Genomic DNA, 19,997 nt, shown 5'->3' on the forward strand with positions numbered 1-19,997 from the left:
TGCTTTATTTACATTATTACTTCTCATAATAACTCAGTGAAAGAGGCATTGCCATCCCCATTTTACAGAGGAGAAAACTGACATTTGGAGAGACTAACCGACGTCTTAAGTCAACCTCCCGCAACTACTGAATAACAGACCTAGGATTTGAATCCTGTTCTATTTTACACAAAAACCCATGTTCCTGCATATTACAGTGTTTTGTCTCACATTAATACTCTCCGCAGAGAAAAGATGAGGAGAAAGAAGTGGGTCATATATTTAATCAAAAATGAAAAGTCCATATATCTTGGATTGCAGTCAGGGAGACATTTAGATGCTATGTGGCTAGATACACACTCACTCACGTCCCTCTGCTCCGGCCTTTTTGGAGAACCAGCACCGCTGCCTGGGAGCGGTGATTAACTAACAGCTAACAGAGAATAGGATGAAATCCCTCAGAAAACAAATGTAAACAGCTTTTATGTACCGAGCTCTACATCTGAAATCAAAATATGATAGTATTTTTTAATCATTGTTATTTAAAGCTCCTTCAAAAGAAGAGTGGGGTAGGAAAATTGAGCATCATTTTTTTTTCCTCTTCAAGGTCTGACCATCTTTTTTCCCAATATAGTCCTCCAAAAGAATCAAGTAGACCAAATACATTATTCACTTAATTTAGCAGCTTAATCAGTTTATGCAGAGGAAGATGATAATAATTTAGCTTAATGGTTCATGACAATGCAATTTTTATATCTTAAAAATGAAAACATTACAAATATTTGGGGACCTATGACAACTCTCTTGGCTTCTTCTGGCTTTTAGCCCTTTTGCATCACACCATGTTAAAAATGACACTTATCTGGGTTCTAGTGGTACTCACTTCATTAGGAATGGGTTGGCTTAACAACAGGAATTTATTGACTCTTGGTCCCGAGTCTGGAAGGCTTGTTTCCTCCCAAGGTTGGTATCTTCTGGCTGGCCAGCAGTCTTTGGGGCTCCTGGCTTTTCTGTCACATGGCAATGCACATGGTAGATGTTCTCCTTTCTCTTCCTGGTTCTGTTGACTTCCAGCTTCTGGCTTCTCCCTGTGGCTTCTTCTCTTTATCTAACTTCCTGTGCTTATGAGGACTTCAGCCATACTGGATTAAGGCCCACCCTCATTCAGTTTGAGCACACCTTAACTAATAACATCTTCAAAGATGCTTTTAAAAATGGGTTCACCAGACATGCACAGTCCTTTTTTCCAAACGTCAATAAGATAAGTCACTTCTCCTCCCCAAGAAGAGTAAATGGGTGTTCCTCAAAAGGCCAGTAGTATTACCCTAATGAATGCCCATCTCACACAAGCAAACCAGAAAAAAAGAGTTTCACTCCAACATGCAAGCAATCAAAGGGACCTCAAGCTCCCCCAAACCCAGTCTGACATACCCAAGTTCCCACGCATTATTCTGTCTTGCACACTTTTTCTCTTCCCCTATCTAACTCCTCCTCATCTTGCATTATTAACAATATTTTCAATCTTCCTTTTTGGGTAGGAATCTTTTAAAGTTATATCCATTTTAAGAGCAGTTCCTTATATTAAAAACTAAGTGATACATTCTATAAATCCACTTAATCGGACACATGTAATCTGTACTAGAATGCAATGTGGTGAAAAGCAACAAACAATGGAGGGCTATAAAACCGATCTTGCATTCTTCCCTTCATAATACATGACCAAATGACTTACAGATCCAATGAAGTTTCCAACATCAACCCATACATCATATACTAGTAAAGCTCAACTTAAGCATAAATCAAGCTTTAATATTTTCTTACCACATCTGAATGTATTTATTTGCATACTCTCTATGTTGCAAGCACCCCTTTTTGGAGACCACCACCTCAAGAGATGGGAAGTAATATCAGAGCTAAGTTTTAAGAAAGATAACTGGTTACCACACACACACACACACACACACACCCCATAGAACTGTACAACACAATGTAAACAGTACGCTAAAGTTAATAACATAATTATAATATTGTTTCATGAATTGTAACAAAGGTACCACATGAACACAAAATGTTAATAATAGGGAAAACTGTGTGTGTGAGAAGGGGAGTATAAGTGAACTCTGCACTTCCTGTATGATGTTTCTCTAAACCAACAACTGTTCTAATAACTTTTTTTTAAAAAGGAGATTATTGGGACATAAAATATTGAAAAATAGGCTGTAAGCTTTAAATCTGTTAAAATTCTTGAACTTGATAACGACACTTAAGGTGGTTACATAAGTGAATATCCTTGAACTTAGAAAATATACATGGCAGTATTAAGTGTTCAAGGAGCATAATGTATATACAATCTATACTCAAGTGTTCAGAAAATGCACTGATAAACAGAGACAGATAAAATAGCTGGATAGATGGCATGAAACAGCAAATGTAGCAAGACGTTAAAATTGGGGAATTTGGGTATCTGGGGCGGTGGTTGGCTGCCATATATATGGGGCTTGTATTATTTTTGCAACTGCCCTGTAAGTTTGAAAATACTTCAAAATAAAGAATTTTAAACTTAAAAAAAAAAAAAAAATGGGTTCACACCCACAGGACCAGGGGTAGGGACCTGAACATGCCTTTTTGTGGGGACCGTGATTCAATCCCCAGACTAAGTGTAGGACCTAAAACAAGTCCTATGCTCAGAAGATCCCTGAGATTTTAATGTTCTCATCTGCCGAATGTGTATAAAAATACTTACTTTATAGGATTATCGTGAAGATGAAATTAAATTGAATCATTTATGCAAATTTTCTGGCAAATAAGAGACACTCAAAAAATAGGAATGCCGGGGGGAACTAAGATGGCGGCTAGCTGAGACAGGGCGGAAAAAAACGCCTCCGTGAAAAACACTAGCTAAAAAACAGAAAGTGACCTAGAATACCGGTTATAGCAATGCACCAACTGGATGAGGGCTCCTAGCTCCAGGGGGGCCATATACTTGATGAAACCGGGAGTCAGCATTCTGAAACGAATGAGTAAGCTGGCTGGAAGACCCGCAGCCGCGCGGCGGGCTGGGGAAGCCAGGGTTCAGCGTATGGAGACCAGCTGGCTGTTTTAAAAAAAAAAAAGGAGCGGCTCCAGTAGCAGTTGTGGGAACCACACAGTAAAACACAGCAAGAGGGGGCTGGCCTGGCCTCTTGCTGTCTGGCAGGGAAGATAGCCCGCAGCAGATACCATTGGGTTCGGGGGAACGGAGGGGAGAGCCAGAAGCAGAAAGAAACCCCTCGGCTAGCAGCTAGCCCCCGGAGGGCTGGATAAACTCCTGCCCGGGGCCATGCCCACAGCCCAAAGCCCCGCCAGTTGTCCTAGAGCTGGGAAGGAGGAACGATGAGAGGAGGAGGGGGCTGAGACGCCCCGCTCAGCCATTTTTGCTTCAGGCTGGGAGTGCACCGCCGCATGGCCCGGCAGCCCGGGGCTTCCTTTGTGGGACGGCGCGCACTGATGATGTAGCACAGCCGTTCCTTGGCTGAGCTACTGGAGGAGCGTGGCTGGGAGGGGGTATCCGCTCGGAGAACCCAGGGAAGCTACACCAAGTCCAGTGGTTTATGGATCAGCAAGAGTGAGAGGCTGGGGCTGAACTGAAATGAAGGCTTAGACATTTGCGGCGGCCTTGAATCTCCAGGATCCTGGGGGATTTGAACATTAGAACTGCCCTTCCTCCCTGGCTACCTGTACACACGCCCCACATTCAGGGCAGACAGCTCCAGCAACACACCCAAACTGAGTTCTCCAACTGAACCCACAAGAATCATTTCCCCACACAAAGTGGAAAAAAGGTTGAGAACTGACTCGAGGGATATAGGTGACTCACAGACACCATCTGCTGGTTAGTTAGAGAAAGTGTACGTCACCAAACTGTGTTCCTGAAAAATTAGATCAATCTCCCTTTTTCTTTACAACTTGAAAGAGCCCTATCAAGCAAAACAAATGCCAAGAGGCCAAAAACAACAGAAAATCTTAATGCATATGATAAAACCAGAAGATATGGAGAATCCAACTCCAAACACACAAAACAAAATATCAGAAGATACAGTATACCTTGCAAAATTAATCAAAGATCTACAATCGAGGAACGAAAACATGGCAAAGGATTTAAAGACCATCAGGAAGACCATGGCCCAGGATATGAGCTACATAAAGAAGACCCTAGAAGAGCATAAAGAAGACACAGCAAGAGTAAATAAAAAAATAGAAGATCTTATGGAAATAAAAGAAACTGTTGGCCAAATCAAAAAGACTCTGGATATTCACAAGACAAGACTAGAGGAAGCCGAACAACATCTCAGTGTCCTAGAAGCCCACAGAACAGAAAATGAAAGAACAAAAGAAAGAATGGAGAAAAAAATCGAAATGGATCTCAGGGATACAATAGATAAAATAAAACGTCCAAACTTAAGACTCATTGGTGTCCCAGAAGGGGAAGAGAAGGGTAAAGGTCTAGAAAGAGTATTCAAAGAAATTGTTGGGGAAAACTTCCCCAACCTTCTACACAATATAAATACAAAAAGCATAAATGCCCAGCGAACTCCAAATAGAATAAATCCAAATAAACCCACTCCAAGACATATTCTGATCAGACTGTCAAATACTGAAGAGAAGGAGCAAGTTCTGAAAGCAGCAAGAGAAAACCAATTCACCACATACAAAGGAAACAACATAAGATTAAGTAGTGACTACTCAGCAGCAACCATGGAGGCGAGAAGGCAGTGGCATGACATATTTAAAACTCTGAGAGAGAAAAATTTCCAACCAAGAATACTTTATCCAGCAAAACTCTCCTTCAAATTCAAGGGAGAGCTTAAAGTTTTCACAGACAAACAAATGCTGAGAGACTTTGCCGATGAAAGACCTGCCCTACTTCAGATTCTGAGGGGAGCCCTGCTGGAGGAGAGACAGGGAAAGGAGAAAGAGATACAGAGAATTTTAACAGCCATATATAGTACCTTACGTCCCAAATCACCAGGACACTCACTTTTCTCTAGTGATCACAGATCTTTCTCGAGAAGGGACCATAAGTTGGGACATAAAACAAGCCTCAAGAAATTTAAAAAAAAACATTGAATATACTCAAAGCACATTCTCCAACCACAATGGAATACAAACAGAAATCAATAATTTTTGAACTGTAATTCCACTAGTCACTTCCTACATGATATAAAATACACAAACTCTAAGGACAAATCAGTGGTTTTGAACTCAATGTAAAATATGTAATTTTAGACAACTATATAAAGGTGGGGGAATGGAGGAGTATAGGAACATGGTTTATGTGTCCTATTGAAGTGAAGGTGGTATCAAAAAAAACAAGATTGATATGGATTTAAGAGGTTAATTTTAAGCCCCACAGTAAACACAAAGAAATTATCAGAGAATATAACCATAGAGATGAAAAGTAGAGTTTGGGTTAAGAGAAATGGGGGAAGGGGCAATGGGGAGTTAAGAAATGAGTGTAGGGTTGCTGTTTGAGGTGAAGGGAAATTTCTAGTAATGGATGGTGGGAAAGAGCATTACAACATTCTAAACATGATTAATCCCACTAATGAAAGGCTAGGGAGGGAGTGGAATGGGAAGATTTAGGCTGTATATGTGTTTCCACAACTGAAAAAAAAAAAAAGTCAGTCTAACTAGATGACAATTGAATACTAAGGATGAACTTGGATGGGACAGGAGGATAGAGGACAGGTGGCTCAAAGGGACACAGTTGAGACATAAGGAAAAGGAAATATAGAATGTAAGCTTTTTATCATTGTTGAATCTATTGTACTTCTTAGCTGCGCTTAATGGGATTACATGAAAGAATGTTCTTGTTCATGGGAAGTGTATATGTGAATTATAGTGAATGCTCAAGGATGTGTGCAGCTAACTCTCATATGTTCAGACGACAGAGCAATAGATGATGGATGATAGGGAGGGAGGGAGGGAAAGAAATAGCAATGTGACAGCAAGTTAAAGTTGGATTGAGCTACCAGGGGAGGGGGGGTCAGGGTATGATGGAATTCTGTGTATGGGGCTAGTATTGTTTTTGCAACTGTTGATATAACTTTGAATTTATTTCAAAATAAAAAAAAAAAAATAGGAATGCCTATCTCGCCTTTATTTTGTGAGTTGCAGTGTGGTACAGATAGATGTAGAAATCAGCTTTGGAATCAGTGAGGCCCAGATTCAAATCTTAGCTCAGCTTTCCATCGGCTGCGTGACCTTGGGAAAATGTCTCTCTGTCTCTCTGAACCTCCCTTTCTTCTTCCATAAAAAGGAAAAATAGCCCTTCTTTGAAGGATTGCTGCAACTTTTGCAAATAACCTATGCAAAGTGTCTCACACCTCACCAATGCAATGTTTATTCTTAGAAAAATGGCTTTTGTTCTCTAAAATAAATCTAATGATTAATTTATGAAAAATTTTTGTTGCATGATTTTATGATTTCTAACAACTACAAACTTATCTGGGTGTCATTGAATGATTGTCTGATCTAATAATTTTTAAGCCACATTTGGGTCTTGTGGGAATGTCCATTATAAGTCCATGATAAGGTCCATTATAAAATCAGTGTAAAAAATGGTACCTATCAGCTGCAGTGGCCACTGGGCCATTTATGGGGAGTACCCCTGGCATAATTGTGGCCCAACTTCTCCCAAAAGTCTTGGAAAGATTATGTGACTATGACAGACGCAGTCGGCATGAGATTACAGGACAAGAGGAAGAGGTTGGGGCTGTGGGTAGTATATTTGACAGGCTCATACACTGCAGGCCTTGTTCCCTGTCCCTTACAAAGCACTTCTTTAGGATGAAAACAAGATGTTCTTTGTAAATAAAAGTTCATGCATTTGCGTAATGAAGTCATTTTCCAGCGCAGCAGTGAAAGATATTCTTCTCCCAAGCCTACTGGGTGGACTGTGGGGAGGAAGAGGGGTGGCCAGTGAGTTTCGAGAGAAAAGTGTAGCTGTCATCTCTAGAAAATGAGAAACCTTGCTGGAGAAAGTGGGAGCCCTGCCCCTCTGCCATTTGAGACCATCTACCTCTGGCTTCTGCCCCTGGAATCCCTTTTCCACCCATTTTCCTGCAAACCAGAGAGGGCCACATACAAGAGCTATATAAACAGATCAGACATCCGCACCTTGACCAAATGAATAAGAGATGTGAGGAAGCAATCACAGAAGCTGAATACTCATCGAGAGCCCTTGGAAGGGTTCCAAACCGAGGGGAAGGGAGGCAGAAAGGAAAGGCCGGACCTCTGCGTCTGAAAGGCCAACTTGGAGTGGGCGGGTCTGGAAGTGGAAGGTAAAAAGGGAGTGGTGAGAATGAGTGTGGGAAGAAAGCCAGAAAGAGCGCAGTGTTCCATCCCGGCCAGGGGCGACAGGGTGGCTGGACGCTAGCCGGCTCTCCGGGATCCCATCTGCCTTTTGACACTGCTTTAAACTCCATCCATCTGTGGGTTTTGCAGACAGAGCCTCTGGGGAGAAGAACCACAGGGAGAGAGGAAGAAAGTGAGAGAGCAAAGAGAGAGAGAGAGACTCGCTTACTCGCTTACTCTCTTTTTTAATAAGGAGCTCGTGGGACAGCCTTGATTTGGCACATCTGGAAACTGCAGACTGAGAGAAAATAAAATAAGCGAGGCCCCGCTGCGCCGCGGGCGTGGGCGCCGAAGACGACCAGCAGTTCCTGGAAGACCCCGGTTGGATGTGAACACAGAGATGACTCTGAGCTCAGCCTGGCGCTCGGTCTTGCCTCTGTGGCTCCTCTGGGGCGCCGTCGGCTCCAGAGCGGCGTCCGGAGAGGACAACGCTTTTCCTTTTGACATTGAAGGGAGCTCAGCGGTCGGCAGGCAAGACCAGCCTGAGACGAGCGAGCCCCGCGCGGCCCCAGGATGGCTGCCGCCTGCTGCTGAGGTACCGTGTCCCCGCCATTGCCGCCCCCCTGGGGCACCTGCGCCCCGCGGGCCGTGCCACACTCGCCCCTCTCTCTCCCCTTCCCTCTTCCCCACCCACCTCTCTGGAGAGTTTCGCCCGAACAAGTTCAGTTTAGAAACTTGAAATAAAGCTTTACTTTGTAGGTTGGATTTGGATGGTTTGAGTTGGGTTGAGGCTTTGGAACATGTCACTGTTCACACTGGAAAAGGTGCATGTGTCCTGCGAGCTCTGAGTAATTCGCTAGGCTGCCACCTGGGACGGAAGTGGCGCATCTGTGACTTTCTACCACGCGTTGGACTAAGTGAGCCTGTCCCTCTAAGTAGAGTAATTATGTGTGTCCTGACGCTGGCTTCCAACACCTTTGTGGTTGGGACAGTGGGAACAAAATTATGGGACCTATCCTTCTGTCACACAAAAAACGGTAGATCCTTTGCTACAGGGGAGAATGAGGGGGTGAGCAAAGGGTGATGGGTCATGAAAGAAGGAGGTGGGAAACAGCAGAGCGGTTACCTCATATAGGAAACAAACCATTATACTCCAAAAATGAGAAGTTCCCAATAAAACCAAGTGCCATCCCCAAAGTAAAAATGATCAGGAGATGCGATTGATAATGTTAAGTCAAAGAGCTGCTGTTTGAATACCTTACAATAGCTCTGTGTTGAAAACATAACCAAAGTGTAGAAACTTACAAAAGGAGGATGGATCCAGAATAAATGTCAGCCCCTTGACCCGAGACAGACAACAGCATGTCCAGTGGTGGGAGATGCTAAGGAGGGGGAAAATGAAGTCACCTAAGTTCATGGGAAAGGAAGGAGCAATTAACCTAACAAAACATGCACACACACTCACATACCCTATAGCTATGGTTACAGCAACGATACAACCAAAATATTTATGCAATTGACACCATTTCTAATGGCACTGAAGTCTGGATTATTGCTGCTAATTGCTAGTATCACGGGAGTTGTTAATTATTACTGATAAAAGTAAGGTGCATGAAAATGGTCCTTTTCTAGGAGTGAATCCTAACCAGATCCCAATCCTCACCCCCCAAAATGGGGCAGGATCAGAGCATGCCAACCTCCCACTGTGCAGTGGTGCAAAGTGTAACTTCCATGAAAAAAGGCAGGGGTGGGGGTCACAGCTCTGACCAACTTTGCACCCAGACACTGGGGAGAATCCAGACCAGAATAGACTCCACATAACACAAAGGAAAGTATTCTCAACAGGAGTGGAATTTACCTCCCCCGCACACCCCCCACAAAGCATATCTCCACCTGTTGCTTCGAGTATGGAAAGTCCCTGAATGAAATGCCTAAGAGTAGAGTTGTCTGATAAAATACAGGACACACAAATAAATCTGAATTTCAGGTAAACAAGGAATAAATTTTTAGTATAAATATGTCCCAAATATTGCATGGGATGTGTTTATATTTTAAAAGTATTCATTATTTATCTGAAATTCAAATTTATCTGTGCATTCTGTATTTTTATCTGCTAAATCTGGCAACCTTATTTAAGAGACAAGCAACCACAGTTGTTTTTTGAAACTCTCATCACACAAAAATTATGAAAATAATTACATGATTTTTAGGAAACCTTAAATTTAATGTTGAGGCCCTGATCAAATTCTTAGATACTAATATGTTCAGTGGAATATTTGGAAGACAGAATAACAGAGTATTTCAGATGGCAGGCTGTGCAGTCTGATCATTCCAAATTCAAATTTCAACTTAACAATTTCTTAACCTTGGGAAAGTTACAGATGTCCAAATTGCATATAAGAAAACTGCGACTTAAAGAAGTTATTGATGTCTGCTTTGTACCTTGTACAATTATTGTGATCAAGTTAGATACAATATAGAGTGCTTAGCACAGTGCCTGACATGGTATAAATGCTTTAAGCATGCTAAATGTTATAATTCTAAAATAGGTGGATGATTGGATTAAAAGAAACCCTTATTTGGGGATATTTCTCAGAACTTTATTTTTATGGTGCTATTTTACTGAATATTGCTGTATTTTTGATTGCTTTATAACCTTCCAACCAGAAAGCATGTCCTACAGTTAGTTAAATTCATAATACTGTCAGAGTCTAATAGGTTCAGAGTGCCAGATGAGGCCTGTGGTTTAGGGAAACAGAAAGAAGCTATTAGTCATTCCAGGGGGGTCAAAGTATATGGTGTAGAAAGGGTGGGATGAGGGTAATTATGTTCCCACTGCATAGTTTCACATAATGCTTCCAGTGAGCCTGCGGTCCCATGGTGATCCCAACCCTCACCATTGGGATTCCCAGGCTCTTTATAGCCAGTAAGCAGACCTTAAACCACATTCATCCCAGAGATTTAATAGCATGGTCCAACCACTCTACTGAATTGGTTCAGGAGATTGTATTTACATATATATAGAGAGAGAACTCAGACACATATAACACATTATTCGTGGGAGAGGTTTGAGATGTGGATGGGAGGATATCTAAAAATACATTCACTTTATTTGAATTGGATTTATAAGAATGGTTAGTCCTCATTTCTCCTAGGATTTTATTACCATGAGCACTTCAAAGGGAAGGAAGAAAAATACTAAGGCAGGCATGGAGCATGGAAGTGGGAGGTGCTTGGCTGAAGGCTTTCCTGACGATCTCCTGAGCTCCTCACTACCAGGAAATGTGTCCTCCCCACCCCCGGATCCTTGGCCTGGGACTTAGACTCTAGCACACTGCAGTGCTCAGTGTGAGCTCAGGGGACAAATACACAAAATGTGCACAGAACAGAAGGATGGAGAGCGCTGGCTGACTGCAGAGGAAGGCCCCTCCTTTCCTTCTAAAACAAGCCCTAGCTTCCCCCAGGATGCGAATTCCATGGGTAACCCTGCTAGTTGTGGGAAGGATTTTGCTACCTTCTGCTCTTTTGATAAACAATCAAGTCCATCATTCCTGAATTTTAAAAGGTCAGAGCAGTGATTCTCAGTAGGTAGGGAGGTAAAAGGGAAGACTTTCAAAAAGCGTATTCAGTATCCTGATATTTCATATTTAAGGAGAGAAGGTCCCTTTGTTTTATCTGCACACTATAGAAAGTAAAGCTAGGCAAAATTATTCTCTACCAGGTATAGATATACAAAAGAACTGGATGGGGTGCAGGCCTGAAGATGGAAACACTCCCAAGGAAAGGGCATCAGAGTGTGCTTGGAGGAGTGAGATTCTTGTCTATCAGAAAGAAGCAGAAGTTAAAGAAGGTCAAGAATCACTAGGTTGGAGGCTGACACTCAGTGGCTGGAAAAAAAAGCCACAGTGAGAGCCTGGAGGGGAGGCAAAGGCTCTGTGGGAAGGGTCAAAGTGGAAGGGGAGGCAAGGGGGTGATGGGGCTGTTGTTGGCTTTGATAGGTAATTGAGAAATAAGGGAAATAATTGATGAAATTGAGCAAACTCCCCTAAAAGAGGAAAATGGGAATTTATCTCCTAATAACCTTACTGGTTTTTGCGGTTGTTATTTTTATTGCCATTGCTAACTTCCCTCCAAGAAAATCTATGCCCCCCATGTGGCAAATGTAGCCCACACTGGACAAACTTCCTTGCTCAAACAGCACCATGAACTGCACTAATTCTGAAGGACTTTTCCTCTAGACTCTTTCCATTGTTGATAACATTACCCCCACACCTCTACACATAGTTAGGCTCCCTGCCATTAAGGGATTGCAGAATGTTTATTAAAAGATAGCTTAGATATCTTTCACTATCTGCTTTCCTTTTCCTTATCTCAGTCCCTTACTTTGAAAAAGGCCCCATAGGACCACATTAAGACCTCCAGCCACCGGGCTGGGCTGTTGCTCTCCACTGCTGCTTTAAACAATGTGATTAAAAGGCCACTAGAACCCCCTACTTGCTGTCATCAATCCATTCATTTGCTTATCAACCAACTTTGGAGCTTTACCTCCAACAAAGGAATAAAGTAGGCATCAGGATAGAAAGAAAGTAGAGTCACAACCCTACCCTCAAGGAGTAAGCAATCTCAGAGAGAAAAATATATATAAACCTAGACAATATATAAAGCAGAGTGAGTTAAAGTCTTGTAAGAGTGGCTATTAGCAAAGTGCCATGGGGGTAATGTGGGAAAAATGATGAGTCCTTAGCTAGACCAGTAGGGCACAATCACCTACTCACCAAATGCCAAAGGAGATCCTTTAAAGAAAACATTCTTTTAGGACCAGAACATGGTTGTGGTTGTAGTAACGTCATAGCATGGCTTATAGCTACCATTCATTGTGTACTTACCACGTGCCGGGCACTGGTCTGAGCATTTTCCATGAGCTCTTTTCTTCAACCCTCACAACCGCTCAGTGGGATGAGTACAGTTATTAGCTCATTTTACAAACACTGAAACTGAAGTACAGAGAGTTTGCCCAGGTTCTCTAGATGGTAAGCGGCACAGCTGGGAAGTAGTTTTTCAAAAATCAGTTGCACTGTGCAGGAATATCTAGGAAAACATAGTTAGGTAAATAGAAGTATCTATAGGGATAATTTTGGCTTTGGGAATTTCTTAAAATGAAGAAATAGAAAATGCAAATGAAAGAGCATTTTTTCAGGCTTGCTGGATGAACATTGTAAGCTGCATAAATCTTAGGGTTATCAAAGAGAGAGGTAATAATTTCCCTTTGTCCTCCAGTCTCCAGTGGTTTAAACTACTACTTTTTAAACTTTTTAAATTACTCAGGTAATAAAGAAGAGGAAAAAAACCAACAAACTAACATTCATTGACCTCTACTATATCCCATGAACCCTACATGTATTATCTTATACAGTCTTCAATAATTAAAATTATACCCATTTTATAGATGAGCAAATTGGTATTTAGAGATGGTAAGTACTTTGCCCAAGGTTTCCAAATTCCACTCTTTTACCAATACACCACTGGGTCTCCCTGACAGATACCTGTTTGTTTGTTTGTTAATTATCAGGTTTTCTTATATCTTCTATTTCTTTTTTATAAGCATATTTTATTATGTTTCCTTTATGTGGTGCTGCAATCGATATTAGAAGTTCGTGATTTAGACTAATAGGTATAGAATATAGAGTAGGTATAGGATCAGCACAGCTCCACTCATAAGAATAAATTCTGTCTTACAGAATTTATTGCAAAATTTCTTGGAAAAAAAAAATTCCATTCCCTATAGTTCTAGCATTCTCTGATTTAATCAGAGAAAGTTTTAAAACTCAGATCCTTATAGGAGCCAGGCAGAAAACAACTGGGTGAAGCAAGCTTGGCGAAAGGAACGTATTTTGTGAGGGGTGGTGCCTGAAGCAACTGAACAAGAAGGTTTGTTTCCTCTTCCAGAGGAGCAGCCACCTCTCGGTGCTGCCAGATCTGGTTTTTTTTTTTTTTTTTCAAGAGAACACAGAATCTGGATTCTTAAGTGAAATTGCTGACTCAATTTTTCTAATGCCCTGTGGGCTAAATACATATGAGGGCCAGCTTCAGCTCAAGGGCTATTTATTTGCAGTCTCTGTTTTTACAATATTTAAAACTCACTTTTCATCAAAGGCAGAATGGGGTGAATAGCAAAACAGATGCAGTGTGAATCCAGCACCACCACTTTCTTGCCCATTCAACTTTGGGCAAATTAGTTCATCTTTCTGTGGCTCAGTTCCCTTGATTGCAAAATGGATAAAAAATGTATTTGCCTTGCAAGATTGTTGTGAAATTTAAGTGAAATTAGATAGATAGATAGATAGATAGATAGAAAGATAGTTAGATAGATAGATTTAGATATATATAAACTGCCTCGCACAAAGTAAGACAGTTTTCTCTTCCTTCTGTCCCTTTTCTCCCCCTTTCTTCCATTATCAGCTTCTATCTATCTGCAGGTAAAGATTTGTAGTATCAGTCCATTTTTATTATCTAAATCTTTACTTATTCTGTAAATTTGATTATTTTAAACTTTTACTTACAAATTTGCCAGTTATCCAACATAGGAGAAGGAGACTTTAAAACTTTAGCTTTTAAAATTATTGTCTCCCTAACGGTTCCCTTAAACATCTCTTTCCCCAGCAATAGGATGATCTGGGCAGTAAGGAGAAATGAAGAGATTTCTCTAAATCCCCAGAAAAGCTAAATGAAAAACTCAACACCTTTGCTAAAAGAACTATAACCTTTCTTGCACATTTACATTCCCAAATTTGACTCTCACAGTTTCTTGAAGGAAACAATGCCAAAAGCACTCCCCTCTTTTAGGGTTTTTCTTTGCTCAAATTAATCATATAAATGTAATGATGTTCCGGACATAATTTTGACCCATCTGATTGTTAGAGACTAGATTGCTGGTACATGCTTTTGGTTCCAAAACTTAGCAATTCCAAGCAATTTTTTTTTTCCAAAATAAGTAAATCTGCTGATATATTGAGATGTAGGGACCATATAGAAGAAAATTAAAGTATCATCTGCATTTGAAAAAGAGCAGCATTCTTTTTTTAACTGTTTTCTTTTTTGCTTCTGGTGTGGTAAAGTTAAATTCTGGGAAATGGTTTACTAAAGGGAAGTTTAACCACAGATGTTTGTAATTCCAACTTAAGTTTCCCATCAAAGTCATAATGAAATTCAGCTGCCAGCAGTTCAGCTCTGAATCTGAGTCTTTTTATCTTGAGAAACTTGGGGGAAACAGCATTCCGAGGCTGAATAGTAGTGGGAAATTTTCCATATTCAAGCCCAAATCCTCTATAAAGAAAAAAAAAATTCATGATGAAACAAATTCTGCTAAAATAAAGGGGAAGAAGGGTACAGATGTACTTTGAGTTATACGCAAAATGCCTCCACTCCCAGGACTGTCTTAGTTTGTATGTTGTGATTTGGTGGAAGCTAGAAATTTTGTGTTTACCTAAATGGAGTAAATTATCTACATTTATGACTCCATGAGAACTGGTGAGTTGGAGAAATCCCATAAGATCAACAGCTGCATTAGCACACGTCTCTTGCAGATGAAACCAGTAATCCCTGCCATATACTAAAGCTAAAAGGATCCTTGAGCACAGTGCAGACCTTGTGTATTAATATTTATTTTGAAATTATGCCCTCCATTAGCCAGAATGGCATGATTGCTTTAAAGGAAATCAGGAATGCTAGAGATCGATGATATTGTAACTGAAATTTGCCTCAGACATAACTGCTACATGGAATACCATTGTGTACAAAGTGAATCGCCACAAGGCCAAGCTAAACGAAGCAACTCTAGAAAGCCAAATGTTGACCCAAAGGTTTGTGATGTGTGATATAGATATCAGCAGAAGGCAAAAGAAATATCTAGGGAGCCTCATACTCTGGGATGCCAGGGGCCTGTAGAAGAGTCTGGAGTCACAAATTCAGGGTCTCAGCCTTAAAATCTCGAGAAGCCTCTTCTTCCTCGGCAGTTATTCCACAGTGCCTTGCTAGCTTCACAGCTGCAGGTGTGCGTGTTTCCCCTTGGTGAACAATGACATGGTTTGATAAGCCAATGACACCCTGTTACCTCTCTTCCTGCGAATCTGCTGTGCGTCCTGGGCAGAGCAGGGTGGTTCCGTCATCTGTGAGTCTGTGAATTCCTGGAGCACAGGTGAGGTGCTAAATGCCTGTTGTTTAGGGAATGAGCAGAGTCTGAATGTCTGGAGACAGGCCGGTGTCTCCTTGTGGTGTGTGAATAATAGCCTCATTCTATATTGTATGCCTGAAATTGTCTGTGACGATCAATGCCAATAGACGTCCTGAAATTCCATTTGTAAGGACAAGCCCTGAAGCCTCTACTCTAGCACAGAATTCAGCATAAAGGAGACCTGTTTGAATACAGACCCAGTGGGTGGTTATTACTGGATGCATAACTCTATTATACCTTGCAGTATGAACCATAAAATCAAAGGAATCATGGAATGTTAAATCTAGAAAGGAAGTTCAGAGACTCTTGCATTTTGTAGGTAAGCTGAGTCTCGGGGTGGGTTGCAGTGCTTCATCCAAGGAGACAAAGCTCAGCAGCTGCACCAGGAACTGTCTTCTTAATTCTAGTCTTATGTTCTTTCAAATTAGGTCAATGGACTTGATCATCCTTAGCTTTAGAACTGGAGATCATTTTCTATTGGAAATTGCTTACTTCCAATATGCTATTTATGTGCTTTACTTCTTATTGTTTTTATTTATCCTTAAGTCAAATTATCAGTTGGAAATTCTCACAGAATTGAGTGGAGTGGAATGAGCAATGGACAGTGAGTCAGGAACTAACTATTCTGTTTCTTGGCCTTACCACTAAACAGCCATATCATCCTTCCAGTTAGAGGAGCCTGAACAAGTCCCTTCACCTCTCTGGGTGGGGAAAAAAAAAAAAAAATAGTGTCTAGATGATTTCCAAGGCTACTTGTAGCACTTGTCTAATTACTAGATTAAAATATATACTACCTAAAGGGAACCTGCACAAAGTCATAGCCGCTGTCCTAGTTAGAACCCAAGATTTAAGAGTCCAGAACTAGAGGGAAACACAGGGTCCTGACCTAGTGTTGGGGTGGGGACCTGGGGGTGATGGAAAGGTGGGGGCCCTTAGTGGAGTACTTTTCCCTGCTTACTAGCAGCTCCAGGCTCCAGACTCAGGGCTGGGGATCATCTGCCTGACAGGGCACTGGCTCAGCCATTGACAGGAGCTTCTCCAAGGGAGCCCACCAGGGAGACTTCCCAGACAGCATTATCTGCACACACCTAAGTGTGTCTGCAGTGTGTTCCAGAGGGATCAATGGCTGTCAACAGTCACCCACAGCAGAGTGCAGCCACCCACCCTATCGAGACCCTTCAGGATGACCCTGAACAGAAAAAACTCCACTACTGAGAAACAGGAAGGTTTGACAATAGAAGAGGTCGAGGATATGGGGAACTATTGAGGAAGACATGTCAATGCACAACAGCAAAGTACCAAGTGGTAGAAATTCCAGAAAGGAGAACGTATTTTCACTTACTGCAAAAGGGAGAGCCAGGGACGATTTATTGATTCATTATAAACATCAACTGAAATCACTGCATTGTACAGTACAGCAGTCAACTGAGTCTTAATAAGAAGGAAAAAAGGAAGCCTAATTTGAAAACCTGCTCCAGATTTGGCAGGATGTGACATTCAGAAGCAAATATTTTCAAGAAACTTTCTGAAAGTCGGAGTTGTCAGTGAGTGAGGGAACCTGCCCAGTGTGCCAGAGGCCCTAATTGTTGCCAGCTATAGGGAAGGGGGATCCAAAGCCTCACAACTCAAAGTGTGGTCCAAGGACAGCAGCACCTGGGTGCAGGTTAGAAATGTAGAATCTCAGGCCCCATCCAGAATTAGAATCTGCATTTTTGAACCAGATCCCTGGGTTGGTCATATGCATATTAAGATAGGAGAAGTGCTAGACTCTAAAGTACAACTGGGCTTGAATTTGGAATGGACTTAAGGAAATCAAAAAGTAAGCTCTTTGATATAATTATAAAGAAAGAAAAGTCAAGCCTGCCAGCTCCCTAAAGGGAGCCTTAAGTGTGGGTCTCGTGAGGGGCTCACAGGCTCACCCAGGTACTAGACCCCAGCCCCAGAGAGGTGCATTTTAGAATAAAAAGGCAAGCTTAAAGCAAACTGCTGCTTCAAAGACTCTAGAATTGCTGAGAAGGTAATAATATCACTTCCTGAAACCACAGGTGACACGCAGGGCATACTCAGAAAGGGTTCTTGAGAAAAGACATGAAATGATATGGAAGTTTCTTACTTCCTCCTCACCCTTCCAGCATCCCATATCTAGATACTGAAAAAGGACCACTGGAGGCTCTGGATCCTTGAGGGAAGGGAAGGGAAGGGGAGGCAGGGAAGAATTTACTTGTGGAATCTGCTTGAAAATAGGGTGTTGCTTAGACACTTCAGGGAACAGTTGGTTTGTAATGTTTTTCTTGGTAACAAGGGAGTGTTTCTGATTCAGGGTAATGTGTCTTCAGGGAGTGAGGAGTGCCCTAGACTAGAAAGATAATGTTAAGAGATAGGGAAGAGCTATTCCCAAAATAAGAATTAATTTCCAAGGCTGTGCCTCAAGCTGGTACTTTTATGGAGGGTTTGAGACCTCCAGGGTTTGTATCTCCACCTGCTAAGATGAGACATCCCTGTTGCCCCTGCCAACTCCAGTTCTCCTTGATGCATCCCCAGCCTGCAGAGAGCCCGCTTGCTATTTCATAATAACCTTAAAGAACCGCTATCCCTGAACCCTTATAGGAAAGCTGACTGGTTGATTTCCAAGACTCTTTTAGCTCTAATTACTGAACAATTTCATTAGCACTTTCTGTGTCCTAGGCACTGTTCTAAGCTGCTTTGTGTGTATTACTTCAAATTATTCCTCACTATTAGCCCTATTTTACAGATGAGGAAACTGAGTCATATAGAAGTTGAGTAACTTACCCAAGGTCACAGATAGGAAATCTGGCTCTAATCTCTTAACCTTTGTGTTATAATGAACCTCTAACATCTATGTTCCTAAATCTCACAGTGCTCAGAGTACAATAGCTCTGCTAACAAGGGTCCCCAGAACCATCCAGGAATGCCACAGTGGTCTTAATAGCTGTCTCTAAAGATGTCATTCAAATTAGTCTCTAAAGAACATTCAAATTAGTGGAATGCTTAGGCACTGACTTTTCTTTTTAAGTTATAGAAAACCGAAGTCTAACACCCCCATATCAAGGGGAAATTCTTCCATTAGTCATGATAGACATAAAAATTGACATAATTTCTGAGTGTATATATATTTAGGTATCTCCAGCTAGATTAAGCATTAGTCATTTCAGTGGTGTCTACTCTGGGGACCTACAACTTAAAAGAACTTGATAGGAGGATTAGGAAAGAGCTTGAAATATTGTAAAAACAGGACCTCAAAGGAAATGCTTAGGCGAAGGACGTCACCCGCAGGAAATCTGAGTGACAGTCTACCTTAAATTTTTTTCCCTTCAGAAGATGATAGGAAAAGAAAAGGAGTTTAGCAACAGAAAGGATTCCAATCAGAGCTAAGAGAAACCTAGGCTATTAACTCCTTTTCCTGTAAATTTTCAGGCACTGTATAGGACAGCTTGCTGAAATAAGTGAATTATTCGTTCAGTACACAACAATTAAGAGTGATGGTGAGTGAGAGGCACCGAGCAAGGCACCGATGATCCGGTGGGGAACAGACCCACGTGGTCTCCGCCCTTCTGGGCCATGAGAAGCTCACAGCAGCACCCACTGGTGAGGTCTGTTGTTACCTGGAAGGGGGGGAATGCATTACTGAAGTGGTTGCCAAATTTTTCACACCCAACGATCCCTTTTACTATTTCTCCTCACGTCTCATGTCTTGAAATGTTTTGCCTTCCAGTGACCTGCATTAAGCAATAATTCATTTTTCTACAGCAAAGTAATTTATAACTGCAGAAGAAGGCGTCTGATAAAATAAGTTGATCGGTGTTATCGCTCAGCATTAACTTCGGCCAAAAGCAAAAAGCAAACATAAAAATTTAGCATTTCTTTTTACTTGTACATTTTTTCATAACTATGTCACAATTAATCTTAATTAGATATCTTGAACTATGGAAAATAGTATTTGCAGCCCTATATTGCCACTGGTATTCCTTAAGAGTCCAGGGATACTCAGTTGATCAGCATCAACATCTTTATTCTCTTATTTATCAAAAAGGTACCTACTACTTCACCCAAAGCCATGTATGCTGAAAAGAATACAATCAAATGCTGTATACACAGCATGAATGCCCTGAATGCTACAAATGAATAAAACATGTAATACAACTAAATTGGTAGGTTACAAGAATTCTTAAGAGTTTAGAAGCTAAACTCACTCCTAGTAGGAAATTTGCAGGTGAGTTCATGGGAGAGGTGGCATTTAAGTAGAGTCTTTAAGAATGAGGAAAAGAATTCCAAGCAGAGGAGACAGGAGGCGTAAAGACACAAGGTTTCTTTGGGAAAGAAAATAGTCTCAGTTGGACTAGACACAGGGAGCCAAGGACAATTTCAGAGCAGGAGAGAAACACACTGAAGATTGTGCTTCATCAATGTTACCCTAGAAACAGGCTATAGGATG

General features: G+C 41.4%; 1 protein-coding gene across 4 annotated transcripts in view; it reads left to right on the forward strand.

Annotated features, from left to right (window-relative positions):
- Positions 1-7,057: 7,057 nt before the first annotated feature.
- The window catches only part of LAMA4 (laminin subunit alpha 4), a 157,274-nt gene continuing 144,334 nt past the window's right edge, over positions 7,058-19,997 (forward strand). For 3 of the 4 annotated variants that reach the window (XM_037842608.1, XM_037842609.1, XM_037842610.1), the window contains exon 1: positions 7,058-7,909. In XM_037842608.1, the coding sequence (XP_037698536.1) occupies positions 7,715-7,909 (195 nt within the window). In that variant the 5' untranslated portion in view covers positions 7,058-7,714. The remainder of the gene's footprint in view (positions 7,910-19,997) is intronic. The other variant, XM_037842611.1, reaches the window with a different exon arrangement.

Source organism: Choloepus didactylus, chromosome 7 (assembly GCF_015220235.1).
Source record: "Choloepus didactylus isolate mChoDid1 chromosome 7, mChoDid1.pri, whole genome shotgun sequence".
In the NCBI taxonomy this organism is placed as follows: domain Eukaryota; kingdom Metazoa; phylum Chordata; class Mammalia; order Pilosa; family Megalonychidae; genus Choloepus; species Choloepus didactylus.